The following is a 13,737-nucleotide window of genomic DNA, read 5'->3' as shown; positions in this document are numbered from 1 at the left end:
ACTGGTACTGTAGCCTGTGTCTGTCTCAGGATGTACAGCTACCCAAGGCGGATACGCTGCAAAGCCACATTTGTATTAATGTATGCAGGACATTTCAGTTCAAAGCCATGGGTTTATCAGTGCATGTTGACCTAAATAAATGGCACAGTTGCCTTCACATTTCCAGCATATTGCAGGTGATGTCTCTTAAAGTACAACATGAAGCACAGAGGCAATCACTCAAAGGGTTTGGCCATATGCAGCTGACTTGGATCTATAGTTATAAATATACACGGACAAAAACCTTTATTTTAGCATTAACACTAACCTTAATCTCTCCTGTTGTATAGTAAAACATTGAGATTATATTTGAATAAAGAAAACTGGAAGTAGTCGGAGGAATTGAGTCTGGGTTAAATGCATGAAAGACACAATGGCCATTACTATGGCACAAATGGAAAAGCGAACTTAATTAATGATTATTAAGGACATTCATACTGACTCTTCAACAGATTTTGCATTGTTTGACAGACATATGGTCAAATTGTATTTAATGAATAAGGTTGGTTATGTGAGTGGTAATAGAGGCAAAAAAGCGGTTTCATATTCATTAGCTTCCACCAGGAGGCGCTGTCCTCTCCATCAGGTGACCTTGTTTGAAATTTATATGGGGGCAAAGAGTGTGTTCTGATTGAGTTGTTATTGAGGTTGAATGGGTTCCGTCTTCTGTACAGCTGAAGACAAAGGTAAGCAAAAGTATAACCCCCTTATAAGGCATTGTTGCTGCTGTAGAAGTCTACTGAAAAAGATGTCCTTTGATTTTATCAGCTCTGATTTAACTCAGGGCCAGGACATGAAACACTCGTCTAGATCCTGTCCACACCAACAAACTCACACGGCTGCCGAGGTTGAGTGTTTGTACTGTTAATTAACTTCAGTCATAAATCTAGTCAACCATCTAATCTCATCTACATCAACCGGAAAAATGGCATAAGGCTGTTTTCCTTCTGGTTGGGCTCGTTTATATTGGGAGGAGCAGAGGCTTTGATAGGGGTGAGGTCATCTTCGCTATCAAATACTGGATCGCACTTCCGCGATTCCCAACCAGGCTGTTCTGAGTAAGGGGAGATGGTCGCAGTTCTGTACGCTGACGGAGCGGAGAGGAATCTGGGATGGAAGAGGGCGTGTGGAGGTTTGGAAGCAGTGGGGTTCTTCATCTAGCTGTGTGTGTGTGTGTGTGTGTGGTATAGAGAGGGCATGGTTTGAGTCACTTTAGCTGGCGAGAGGAAGGAAGCCTGGGCTGGATCGGGGCGTGTGCGTGTGTATGTGTGTGTGTGTGTGTGTGTGTGTAGAGTTTGAGGAGGCAGTGTGCCGGTTGTTTGGCGAGAAGCCGATCGAGCGAGCTGCATCACACCAGTGTAAACACACACCAGAATGAGCTTGCTGCAGCTGACACAGCTCTCCACATTTGGGCTGGTGTGTGTGTGTGTGTGTGTGTGTGTGTGTGTGTGTGTGTGTGTGTGTGTGTGTGTGTGTGTGTGTGTGTGTGTGTGTGTGTGTGTGTGTTCTGAAGGAGATGATGCCACTGATAATTTGTGATGGGTGGGTGCAAGAGTCAGAATTTGTGTGGGTGTGAGTGTGTGTGTGCGCCAGAGAGGCCGTTTACAGTTTCTGTTGTTTTTGTTACAGCAGCTGTGCGCTCAACATGAGATGATGATGATATCAGCGCATCCACACAGATTATATCTATGTGTGTGTGTCTGTGTGTGTGTGTGTGTGTGTGCACCTCGATTAGGCTCTGACCTTTCTCTATCTCCCGTTTCTTCATCACACTAAATCAGGGGTCGGGGGCATGGAGCATCTGTCCTCTCTGCCAAAGCTGCCCCTTTAAAAATATGACATTCAGCCCAACATGAGGGTCCACAATACTGTCTGTACATTTCTACAGTCTCTGTTAAGTGCGCTTCATAAATCTACTGAGAGAGAGAGAGAGAGAGAGAGAGAGAGAGAGAGAGAGAGAGAGAGAGAGAGAGAGAGAGAGAGAGAGAGAGAGAGAGAGAGAGAGAGAGAGAGAGAGAGAGAGAGAGAACTTTTCGTCAGTGCCAAGAGCGCATATGACAGCATCTCTTAGCTGAAATATCATCTTTGTGTGGGTGGGCACCAGAACTTTAAGTTCCATATCCACAGTGGATAGTTAGTCTACAGTGTAGATAGTAACAACTTCTGGCAATTTGTATGTAGAGAGGTGTGTTCGTGCGTGCGTGCTGACACACACGCCTCTCTACATACAAATTGCCACACACACACACACTCTTTGGAGCTGTGATGAAGACCTTGATGTCCTTGTTTATTCCTTTTATTTCCCTCCCTCCAGTGCAGTGTTCTAGAATTCAGTGGAGCAATTATGGGAGCATTAATCATTTCTCACCCTCTCCCTCACCAAAGGCCTCAATCCTCTACCTGTCAGACACCTTGTGAGCCGACGCGGGTCGTTTCCTTGGAAAAACGTGGAAGTAGGAAACCATGTCGGCAAACGTACGGCAAAGAAACGGCTGCTCCCGTAGAGGAGGTCCAACTGTAGGAGCAGCAGGAGTGGAGAGCTGGGGGGGAGGGGGAGGCCTGGGCTGTCAACGCAGTACCAAACGTTTTGTGTCCGCGCAGACTTGGATGTTATAAAGCGCTGACTCAGGGTCCAGAGAAAACAAACTCTCTTTATGCAATTTATTCATTTAGCAGACGCTTTTATGCAAAGCAACGTGCAGTCCAGATGCACTTTTTCATTAGTGTGTTTGCTCCCGGGGAATAAAACGACCCACCGATAAAATGAGTTTTATTTATTTCATGCTTCAGCGAATCATAGCTGATTAGATTACCAGCAATGGTACTTTCAGGTAGGTAGCTGTCTCTGTTTACATAGTGGAGTGGGCAAAATTGTTATGAGGGGCCAGAGACAACTATAGACCTGTAAAAAATACATTTGCTGGAAAGTCACACAACACAAAGATATTATTTCAAACCCAGCGATTGAGGTCATGTGCTGAGAGATGTGTCCGCAAAAAGCAAAGCTAGTATACTACACACACACGTGCACGTACGCATTCGTGTTGCGTGAACGCAGGCGTTTTTTAGACTATACCTGAGCCCTTAAAGGAGAGTCGAAAAGAGTTTGCAGACTTTGGAGTCCAAGGCGGGGGAGGGATTGGAGAGGTGAGGAGGAAATGTCAGTGTCTTGGAAGCAAAGTCAACTTGGAGAAGCGCACATTCCATCCACCATCAGTCCATCACCTCTCTTCTCTTCTGTTTGGAGGAGGTGCCCATCCCATAAATGCTTTTGGAGGCCACTGCTTTCAAGCTCCTAGAAATAGACTGCCGAATTATTTGAGTTTAGTTCTTGACCATCTGACGCCTTGTTTGACTTGAGCGTCACCACCATGACGGAGGGAGGGTGGGAGGGAGGGAGGGAGATGCGTGACTTTCTCAGCATGTGTGCTTCATTTGATCAGGGGGAGGATGAGCTGTTCTCTGTTTTCCCCTCATCTTTCTCTTTCTTTACCTCTCTTTCTCTTTCTGTCTGTCTTTCTCCCTTCTCCCTCCTGTCTCACTCTGTCTCTGTCTCCCTCTCTCTCCTCTCTCTCTGTTCATTTAGATGTGGCGTGTGTGTAGGTTGCTTGAGCAGAATGGAGTTTCATGTCAGCTCTGACTCTACCTCTGCTTTCGCTCTCTCTCTCTCTCTCTCTCTCCTTCTTTTTCTCTCCTCCCTTAAACATGACATCCACATTTTTCCAGACTGACACCCGCCTGATAGCTAACCTTTCCAATGACCTCCTGCTGAAAACACATTAACACCTGGAAAAAAGGAACCTTGTGTGTGTGTGTGTGTGTGTGTGTGTGTGTGTGTGTGTGTGTGTGTGTGTTCCGCTCTGCTGTCACACAAACAAGATCCTGGTCCATTTCCTCCCAAAACACACACACACACACACACACACACACACACACACACACACACACACACACACACACACACACACACACACACACACACACACACACACACACACACACACACACACAGCCCTAACTCAGATGTGTCCTGAAATGGTGTGGACTTTTTTTTCTTCTTCTCCTGTCTGCTGAAATTGCTCAGAATTATTGTGGGGGCAGTCCAGGCTGGCTGGCAGTGTGTGTGTGTGCGTGCGGGGGCTTTGTGTTGTGTAATTGCCTGCTGCCTTGTAAAAGCAAGGCAGGTATTAATCTGGGCTAAAGGACATGTGCGTTTACGACGGAACAAACAGTGCGAATGAGTCATCAGGCGCTGGCAGGCGCACACAATGGGAAGCAACAAGGGGAAAATGGCCGCCAGGAGAGAGGCAGTCCGCCTCACTGTTCTGCTGTCTCCAGCAGCCTCTTCTGTGCAGGTTAATCATCTATTGATAGCCATGGGTGAACCCCTAAAAGGTTTGACACAAGTCTAGCACTGGGTGATTGGAGGAAGGTGTAATTTATTTGTCTGCCATGGCAATTGTGCTGCACCCAGTGGTCCAGGGGAGAACAGCTCAGCCATTTTTGGCTCTTTTGTTTTGTTTGTTTGTTTGTTTTTCACCCAGACGCCCCAAACAATAGGTATGCCAAGAGGGATTTTCAACACCTCAGTGTTTTATCACCACAGAGGTGGTCCTTGTGGCTTACGGGAGATGGAGGGCTGTTCATAGCCTTCACTTTCACACACTCACTGCTTCTCTAAGGCTGGGGTTTGAGCTCCCTCAGAGGCACCTTCCACGGGTGGTGTTGAAATGCTTGGGGTGGTGGTGAGGGCGGTGGTGGGGGCGGGTGGGTGGGTCGTATGCTCCTCTTCTCCCTCCTCTCCTGCAGCAGTTCCAGGACCTGACATGGGCACACTGACGCATACATACACATTTAGAAAGATGCTCCACAACACTTCATTTACACACACACATATACTGCTCTGCAATGGCCGTCATGTCTGCCGTTGTGCCTGGAACCTGACAAGGAGAGAGAAGACAGCAGAAGATTGGGTTTGAGAGAAAGAGAGATGAACAGAGAGAGAGAGAGAGAGAGAGAGAGAGATAAAAAGAGAGAGAGAGAGGAGAGGCTTTTGAGTGCATCATTTGTCATGTGGAAGAGGAGTGTTCTACTCTGAGCTCCAGGGAGGGGGGGGGGGAGGCAAATCGGCTTCACCTCACCGGTGCATCCCGGGAGGGCCGTGGCGGGGCAGTTTCGCTCGTCGTTCCTGGAGAAAAAAAATACGATGGATGAGTCAGAGTTTTCCCTCCGTCATTCCTCCCTCTCTCTGCCTGCCTGCCGGCCTCGGACAACGAGAACCCCCACGTGGATAGCACCAGGCGAGAGAGAATCTCCTCAAATACATTTAGCATCTAAAGTTGTACACACACACACACACACACGTTCATGCGCTCATGTGTATTTCATTAGGCTTGTAATCCCTGTGCGATCCCCGTGGTGTTTAGATGTGTTTATGCGGTGTCCTTGTCCAGCAGGCTGTTCTGTTGGAGCTTGATCATGTTGGGCAGCTCCAACGTCTTAGCAGATGAGGGGGAGTTTCCAGCTGTCCCAGGAACAGTGCTGTCATGGATCACATGGCTGAAGAATCCCCCACGTGACTACAGTTGGTGGCCTGGCAGGTACACCCAGAGAGATTGGAATGATGGGTGTTTTTGGAGCGTCTGATCTGGGAGAGGCCTCTAGGAATATAGATAAGCCATGGGGAAGAGAATGACTGAGGGGAGAAGAAGGAAGTGGAAAGGGCTCAGGAAGGGGATGGTGAAATATGGTTGGAAGAGGAGGGAGGAGGGGGGAGGGGAAGAGTGAGTGTGGGACAAAGAGAGAGAGAGAACGAGAGAGAGAGAGAACGAGAGATAATGAGAGAGAGAACGAGAGAGAACGGTAGAGGAATTGAAGTGAGGTGAGGTGGTGTGAGGCAGCTGACCATCCAGTCTATCAGCAGGGAGGGAAAGGTGCACACACACACACACACACACACACACACACACACACACACACACACACACACACACACACACAGCATCCCCTCTATGCTAGTAGGGGGCTCAAGATTGCCTGAGGCACAGAGCCTTGAGAGGAATGAGCGATAACTCTCAAAGTGTTTCTGAAAGGGTTAATTCATTATCACTCCCTCCCTCCCTCCCCCCCTCGCGCCTCTCATTGTTTGTTAATTAGGTAGCAGTATGTTTAGTGTGGCAGGAGGTGAGTAGCTGTGGCTTTGATAAAATACCCCCAGGAGTGGACTGGGCATTCTGCCACCCTGCACTTGACCACTCGAAAGAGAAGAATGTGAATAATTTGCTGACAGACAGACAGCGTCCGACGTCCAGTGGCTCATGTCTTTATGTCCCCCTCGTCCTCCCTCTCCAGAGGGTCCCCTTTAGACAGAAGAAGAGAGACCATTGTAGTTTCTACAGAAGAGGGGGTGCATTAGCCAGTATGTCCTGTTTATTTGAACAGTCACCCCTGAAATGACTGTTACCTTTTGGCTGTCTTGCCTCTTTGCTTACACATCATCTGGGATTTTGCTCCTGAGAAAGCTGAACTTCCATGGCCCACGAAAGCATTAGGTAGGCTTGTCTCGCTGAGGCAGATGTTGCTCACACACTCCGCGCACACACACACACACACACACACACACACACACACACACACACACACACACACACAGACACGCAAGCATACTCACACACACACAAAGCTTCACAAGTCTTACAGCTTGACAGCTGGTGAACCAAGAAGTAATGAGAGCAGTCGATGCTAATAGAGTAAAATGGAGGCCCGGACAGTCGCTCGGCAGAGGAGGGGGAGGAGGAGGAGGAGGAGGAGGAGGAGGAGGTCGATTCAAAGAGTGCCACCCATGAAATTATCCGGCTTTTCCATCTCAGACCTCCATAGTGTAGCGCTTCACCTTCTGGGGTGGAGGTGGGGGCGGGGGTGGACGTAGGGATGGGGGGAGTGTATTTGTTCTGTTCCCCTTGCTGAGTACATTATTGTGCGAATCATTGCCTTTGAGTTAAATGGCCCCTGTGTCAGTGTTTACACCTGGTGATGAAGGGGACCCACCAATTTATAACAGCCTTGTTTTTTTTCCAAAAAAATAATAATAAAAAAGACTGAAAGGCCTTTGTGTGTGTGTGTGTGTGTGTGTGTGTGTGTGTGTGTTTGGCTGCTAAAATGCTTATGCAGTCAGACACATACACCACGCCGCAGATATGACTGAAAATCCTTGGCGCTTTGCTGCCGTTCGGCATGACTGGTGCTGCCATCTGTCACTGCTGGCATGGCGAGGCGCAGGGGAGGGGGAGAGGGAGAGGCTGTCGTGAGCGTGTTGCTAAAACATCCCATCAGCACTGGGCAAACGCTATTTGTTTGCCATTGGCCTCTGGGCTCCCCACGCACACACACACACACACACACACACACACACACAGAAGCAGTTATATAATGAAATGCAACTCTATTCAGGTGGAATAATCACTTTTTGCAATCAGAAAATAATAAAAAAAGCAAATTGAACAATTAGCTTATGTTTTTTTTTTTTTTTTTTTGTATTCGGTTATTACATTGCTTTCAGTAATGAGACGACTCTAGCCTGCTGCACTGTGCGTTTGCAAGGTTTATAACTCTGCGTGCTGTGCTTTCTGCACTGTGAAGTCAATGTGTCCGCAACAACAGGACCTCTAATATCAGCCACTAGGGTTCCTGCAGACCCTTGGGGATAACACTATGCAGACGCTTGCAAGTATCTTCCTCGGGAGGAGAGCCATTTTGTTTATAATTACATCTTTCAGTAGCCAGTCACTTACTGTCATTCACACCAAGTTCCTTACACAACTGTAACTAATGGCCTCGTGAGGATGGAAAAGTGTGTGAACTTTGATGGCTATTTACCTCCAGAGTGGCGCACAGAAAGATCTTCTGTGAAAGCCTGTTCAGGAATGCAGGCTGAAGCCCCCGGGCCTGTGGGAGCACGCTACTGTGTCTGAGTAAACGGGTGGCTTGCTAGTGCTACCAGAAATAAACCCAAAAGTAAACGTCACGGTCAGTTACCATGCTTTAAATAAACGGAGAAAAAACGTGGCCAGGCAGTATCCTGTTTGGTCAAGGAGGAGATGCGTGGAGAGGGTTCGTCACTGAAGGTTCAGTCGCAGCCTCTGTGCAGGATAGGTCTTATTCCCCTGTGTGTGTGTGTGTGTGTGTGTGTGTGTGTGTGTGTTTAGGTCTGTCCTATTGACTGCAGTGCCCTTCATGCTTGCTCTCACCAGTTTATTGGGCCACAACGTGCCCAAGAAATGGCTACCCCTAAACGAATCCCTAGCCCCAGAGCACAGTAGGCAAAGAGCTGCTGGAGCGGGCTGCACATACACCTCAAAACAATACAATACTGTTGATCTCTTTAGGTTGGCCGATAATACTGATCCACAAGATTCATGAGTTTTAATTCCAGTCCCCCCTCCCCCACTTTTTCCCCCCACATCGTGCAAAGGAGTTGGTATCCACGAGTGTTAATGTAATCATTGTAATTTCGAAACCAGCGACGGATGAAAATCAAAAAGCCTTTTAGCATCGTGATCCCTCTCATCATTTCTCCCCATCGATTTATAGCGCAGGTTCTAAATTAGTAATTAGTTTTCCGGGGCCCCCTGAAGTCAATACACTGCCATTTAGTAAAATGCAAATTTGGAATGAGGCTGAAACCATGCGTGGCACCCCGCAAATTACCCATCAGCCCCAGCAGACCCGTGTGGTGCCCATGGGTGAGTGGGTTTTGAGCTGAGTTGTTCATCATGACGTGGAACCCGTGCGTTAATGGGGAGAATGTAGTTTGAGGGCCAGCTAAGAGCATGTCAAGGGCAAAAGGAGCTTTGTTGGACATTTGGCTTAACAAGCCAATCCCCCCGTGCCGGCAGAAAGGGAATGGCCAGGGATGGGTCTGTTATTGGCTCATTTGGGTCGGGTCGGGGCTGGTCTGGTCGGTGTACTGCTGATGGTGAGGGAGTTTGTAAACGATGGAGTGGTAAGACCACCAGCCTCAGTTAAGTTTCAAGAGAAATTAAATGAACATGCTGCCAGTCGTGTTGGCTGTGCATTTGGGTGTATTTATATCACAGCATAAAATTCCATTAGCCTATAGGTTCATGGGAATTATGTGATTATGAAATCCCATTAAGGACTGAAGTGTTATTAATTTACGCTGCATTACCTCTTGTTTGTACTCCTGTGTTGATGAAATATGTACATTTTTCTAGACAATGTTTTCTGTTGCATAACACCATGCTTGTCCGTTTATGTACAAGTACAACGTTACGATATTGAGATACCTATACTGTAAGGTTTAAGTACAACGTTACGAGGTTTAAGTACAACGTTACGATATTTAGATACCTATACTATAAGGTTTAAGTACAACGTTACGATATTGAAATACCTATTCTATAAGGTTTATGTTTGCCATGTTCGTGCCAATGATTTTATTGTTTGCCATGTTGACTGACCACCCCATAAGACAGTCCCTAAAGCGTAGCTTGCAGCAGTATCACATTTTTCTCCTGTCTCTGTGTCCCTGTCCCTTCCTTTGAAGGGTTACACAGCATTGACCTCCGCCATCTTGTATGTTTACCACTGGTGCTAATGGGACACCGATAGGGAAGAGGTTGGGCGAATGGCTCCCAACCACACCACAAAGAGCATGAAAGGGGTAAACATGGCAGAAGTGACCAGTGGGAATCTCCGCTTAGTGCCTTCATCACAATCTGAAATTATGCACAGTTTAGACAAATTAGGCACCATTTGTTGACTCCTACCCTTAAAAAAAAATAAAATCAGATTCCAAAGAAAATCTCAGGAGTTCTATTGTAAGGTTTATCAGAATGAAAGGGACCACATTGGTAAGTGCAGCTAGGGGTTTGTCCCCGGGTGAAGAGATGTATTTCACAGCTTGGCTGACTGGGCCTCTCCAGCACCTCAGTGGAGGAGCACCCGGGGTGGGAGGAGGAGTGTGTGTGATCTCTCCGCTTAGGTGTGAAATGGCTGGAGGCAGCTGAAGGTGGCACACCAGCCTAATGTCATCCCCCGCTCAGCTAGCTAGCTCATGGATTTTGGAGTGGATGGTGTGTGTGTGTGTGTGTGTGTGTGTGTGTGTGTGTGTGTGTGTGTGTGTGTGTGTGTGTGTGTGTGTGTGTGTGTGTGTGTGTGTGTGTGTGTGTGTGTGTGTGTGTGTGTGTGTGTGTGTGTGTGTGTGTGTGTGTCGCTGTGACATGAATTATACACGCCTCCTCTGGTCCGAGACAGGGGAGGTTAATCTTCGCCTCGTGGCCTTCAACCAAACCGAGGCGATAATCGCACAACGAAAAGCAACGAAGGGCAAAGCCTGAAGTACTAAACGCCCTTCTTCTTCTTCCTCCTCCTCCTCCTAGTCTTCTTCGTCTTGCTTTTTCCACCTCTCAGCTGGGCTCTTTAGCGCCTCAGCTCAAGGTTTCGGCTCTATGGTTCACCAGTTTCCTTCTCCAAAAGGGGCTTAAAGCACAGAGGAATTACTCCAGGCCAGAGCCGGAATGGTGTACAGTGCAGCGCAGTGCAGTGCAGCATGTCCCTCTGTAGAGGCTTGAGCGAGAGTCGTGTCGTGTTATAATTTTCCACTCTGATGCGTGCAAACGCACCTACAGCACGCGGTGGTGCTGGACAGGCAAATGTGCTTCAAGGGGAGAAAAGAAGAAAAAGAGTGTGTGGCGTTGAAATCGCTCCCTCATGCCTCAGGGAACAGCAGTGATAGTTGTCACAAGGTGAGCGTTGAGAGAAGGGTATAAAAATAAATTGCCTTTGTTCAGGTGGTTGAACCTAACCGTGCGTGTGTGTGTGTGTTGCCGACGTCAGTAGGCGCACCCAGATGTCGCTCCGCACTGAACGCTTTCCCCGTCTGTCTGTCTGATGTTTCAGTTATGCGGTGCGAGGCTCTCATCTCCGGTCGGACCAACCGACACCTGGCTATCCAGTTCCACCTGGAGTGCGGCTACATCTGCCTGACTTACTACGAGTACAATCCGGCCAAGGAGAACTTCACGAAGGCTCGGGAGCTGTCTGGGATTGACATTAACATGACGGGTATGTTCCTTAACACACTAACAAGAAATGGTAACGAGAATCTAAAAGGTTATCTAGAACAGAGGTCAACAAGAGCAAATGCTAGAGGCTAGTCAAACTAGTTCTCCACAAAGGTCACTGGTCCTGCATAATGTTGACCACATATTGATCAGAGCTTGAAGTGAAAGGATGAGAAGAGTTTGAGACGTCTATGAGACGAGACGAGATTCGTTTGAGCGAGCGTCTGAGTGTTCCTCTGTCCAGGTGCCTTGGGCAAGCGGACATACTTTCAGGAGAACTTCCTGGCCCAGCTCATCCTGGGCGTGAAGCGCAAGGAGGAGGCCACGGTGCCAGAGGCTGAAAGCGAGGCATCCCCATCCCCATCCCCTACCCCCCTCAGTCTGCTTCCAAAGGTCAGTAACTCACACGCACACGCACATGCACACGCACACGCATGTACATACTTATACACAGACTTTAGAACCAGGGGCAAATATTGTGCAATACTCCACACATCCACCAGGGGGTGACCTCTCCTCTTGGGTCCAAACAAACGCAACCCGATCGTGTCACTAAAACCCAGACATCTCTACTCTCATCTACCCCGCCCCCCCCCCCCCCCCCCCGACCCCCTCCACCCCTCACACACTTTGGAAGAGCACAGGGAAGTTTATTGAGCATTCTTGAGTTGCTGCTGGCTCACGGTTCCGCTGTCCAGAACATCCAGTGTCCGTGCTGCGCTGTGCTGGCTTGCACTGGAGCCTTGTGCTTTGGCAGTCCCGGAGAGCAGAGGAGAGGAGAGGACAGATTGAGATTCCTTTGGAAAGGCCTCTATCTGCACTGTCTCCTCAGTCTCCTTCAGACTTATAGGTTTTAAAAAAAGAAAAAGGTTTGCCATATCAGAGAGAGAAATTGATCCATTTGAGTTTGGCAAAGCTGCTGCATTAGATATCTAATGGCTCAACCTAGGCCGAGATTAGAGCTTTTAGCATAGAAACGCAGGGCAGGGTGGGATGATATTATAAAGTGATTGATGTGTGTGTGGAGAGACTTAGACGGAGTGGCCAAAGTTCTATTTAAGTTGTGAGTGTTTGTGTTCTGAGTGTCTGAGTGTCTGAGTGTTTGTGTGTGTGTGTGTGTGTGTGTGTGTGTGTGTGTGTTGGGTTTTGTCCTGTCTGTGTATTTGTCTGCAGTCCCATGTACGCTGAGTGTATCATGACTCTCTATGTGTGTACGAGTTTGTCGTGTGTGTGTGTGTGTGTGTGTGTGTGTGTGTGTGTGTGTGTTGGGCTCAGGTGTGGGATGTTTCACACATGCCCTCTGTGCCCGTACCGTGAGTCAGCTGGTGTGTTGGCGCGACCTCTCGCCATGACATCACACACGGAGCAGAGGGGAAGACAGGTCCTTTGGCTAGGGGTCACGAGACGGGCAGAGCACACCTTCCCATGCAGAACCTGTCAGGGCAACCAGGCTGCGTGAATCACACCCCTGTCCCTGTGCACTCTCCCTCTGTCTCACTCTCCCTCTGTCTCACTCCCCATCTGTCTCACTCTCCGTATGCCTCACTCTCCCTCTGCCTCACTCTCACTCTCCCTCTGTCTCACTCTCATTGTGGCTCACTCTCCCTATGTCTCACTCTCCTTGTGTCTCCCTCTCACTCTCCCTCACTTTCCCCTGTCTCACTCTCCCTCTGTCTCACACTCCCTCTGCCTCACTCTCCCCTTGTCTCACTCTCACTCCCTCTGCCTCACTCTCCCCCTGCCTCACTCTCCCCCTGTCTCACTCTCACTCTCCCCCTGTCTCACTCTCACTCTCCCCCTGTCTCACTCTCCCTCTGCCTCACTCTCCCTCCACCCCCTTTACTCTCCCAGTGCTCCGGACCTCAGGGCTGTGTGTCCCTGCGCACTCACTCTTGGTAATGGCCTCACGTGGAGGAGCTCCATGGCCTGAAGTGACTGATATAATGAAACTGAAGCTTTCAGCTGAGAGGTGAACAGGAATGGAGCAGAAACACAGACAGGATGATGTAGAGAAGAAAAAAAAAGATTTTTGTAAATGTGACCATAGGCTGGTTCAAGTCATACCTGGTTTGAGGATATTTCAAAATTTGGAAGAAAGATCGCAATTCAGATCGTGATTTGTGTGTATAAAAGATGATTGCAGATTGTCCACCCCTAATTTTAGCCATAACCTCTTAAGGAATGCAGACGACTGACTGAAAAAAACTCTTTCAAAGTGATACCTGTGGTGATAGTGGCATAAAGTTGAAATATCTTCACACACACACAGACACAGTCATGGATGCAGACACACCTCGACATGATCCATGTCTCCCCGCTGACTGGGCTGTCTGGGAGAACCGGCCTGGCGGAACCCACTCCGGCTGTCCATCATGTTCTTGCCTGCCCGGGTTCTCCCCTGCTAGAGTGATTAAGAACGCGCTGGATAGAACAGCAGAGCTGCAGGGAGTCTCACATCTGCTGGGCGTCCGGCTACACACACACACACACACACACACACACACGCACGCAAGCACACACACACGCACAGAGAGAGAGAAAGAGAGATACTCAAATTTACACACAACTCACATACACACAGACAGACACACAAATGCAGTTGCAGATTTATTTT

At 48.5% G+C, this 13,737-nt stretch overlaps 1 protein-coding gene across 1 annotated transcript in view; it reads left to right on the top strand.

Moving 5' to 3' along the window:
* The window catches only part of ttc27 (tetratricopeptide repeat domain 27), a 108,842-nt gene that overhangs the window by 21,693 nt on the left and 73,412 nt on the right, over positions 1-13,737 (top strand). The window contains exons 6-7 of the mRNA XM_031578611.2: positions 10,960-11,124; positions 11,368-11,516. Coding sequence (XP_031434471.1) covers positions 10,960-11,124; positions 11,368-11,516 — 314 coding nt within the window. The remainder of the gene's footprint in view (positions 1-10,959; positions 11,125-11,367; positions 11,517-13,737) is intronic.

The sequence above is a fragment of the Clupea harengus genome, chromosome 13 (genome assembly GCF_900700415.2).
Source record: "Clupea harengus chromosome 13, Ch_v2.0.2, whole genome shotgun sequence".
Classification (NCBI taxonomy): Eukaryota; Metazoa; Chordata; class Actinopteri; order Clupeiformes; family Clupeidae; genus Clupea; species Clupea harengus.
This window is presented reverse-complemented; position numbering and strand designations above follow the sequence as displayed.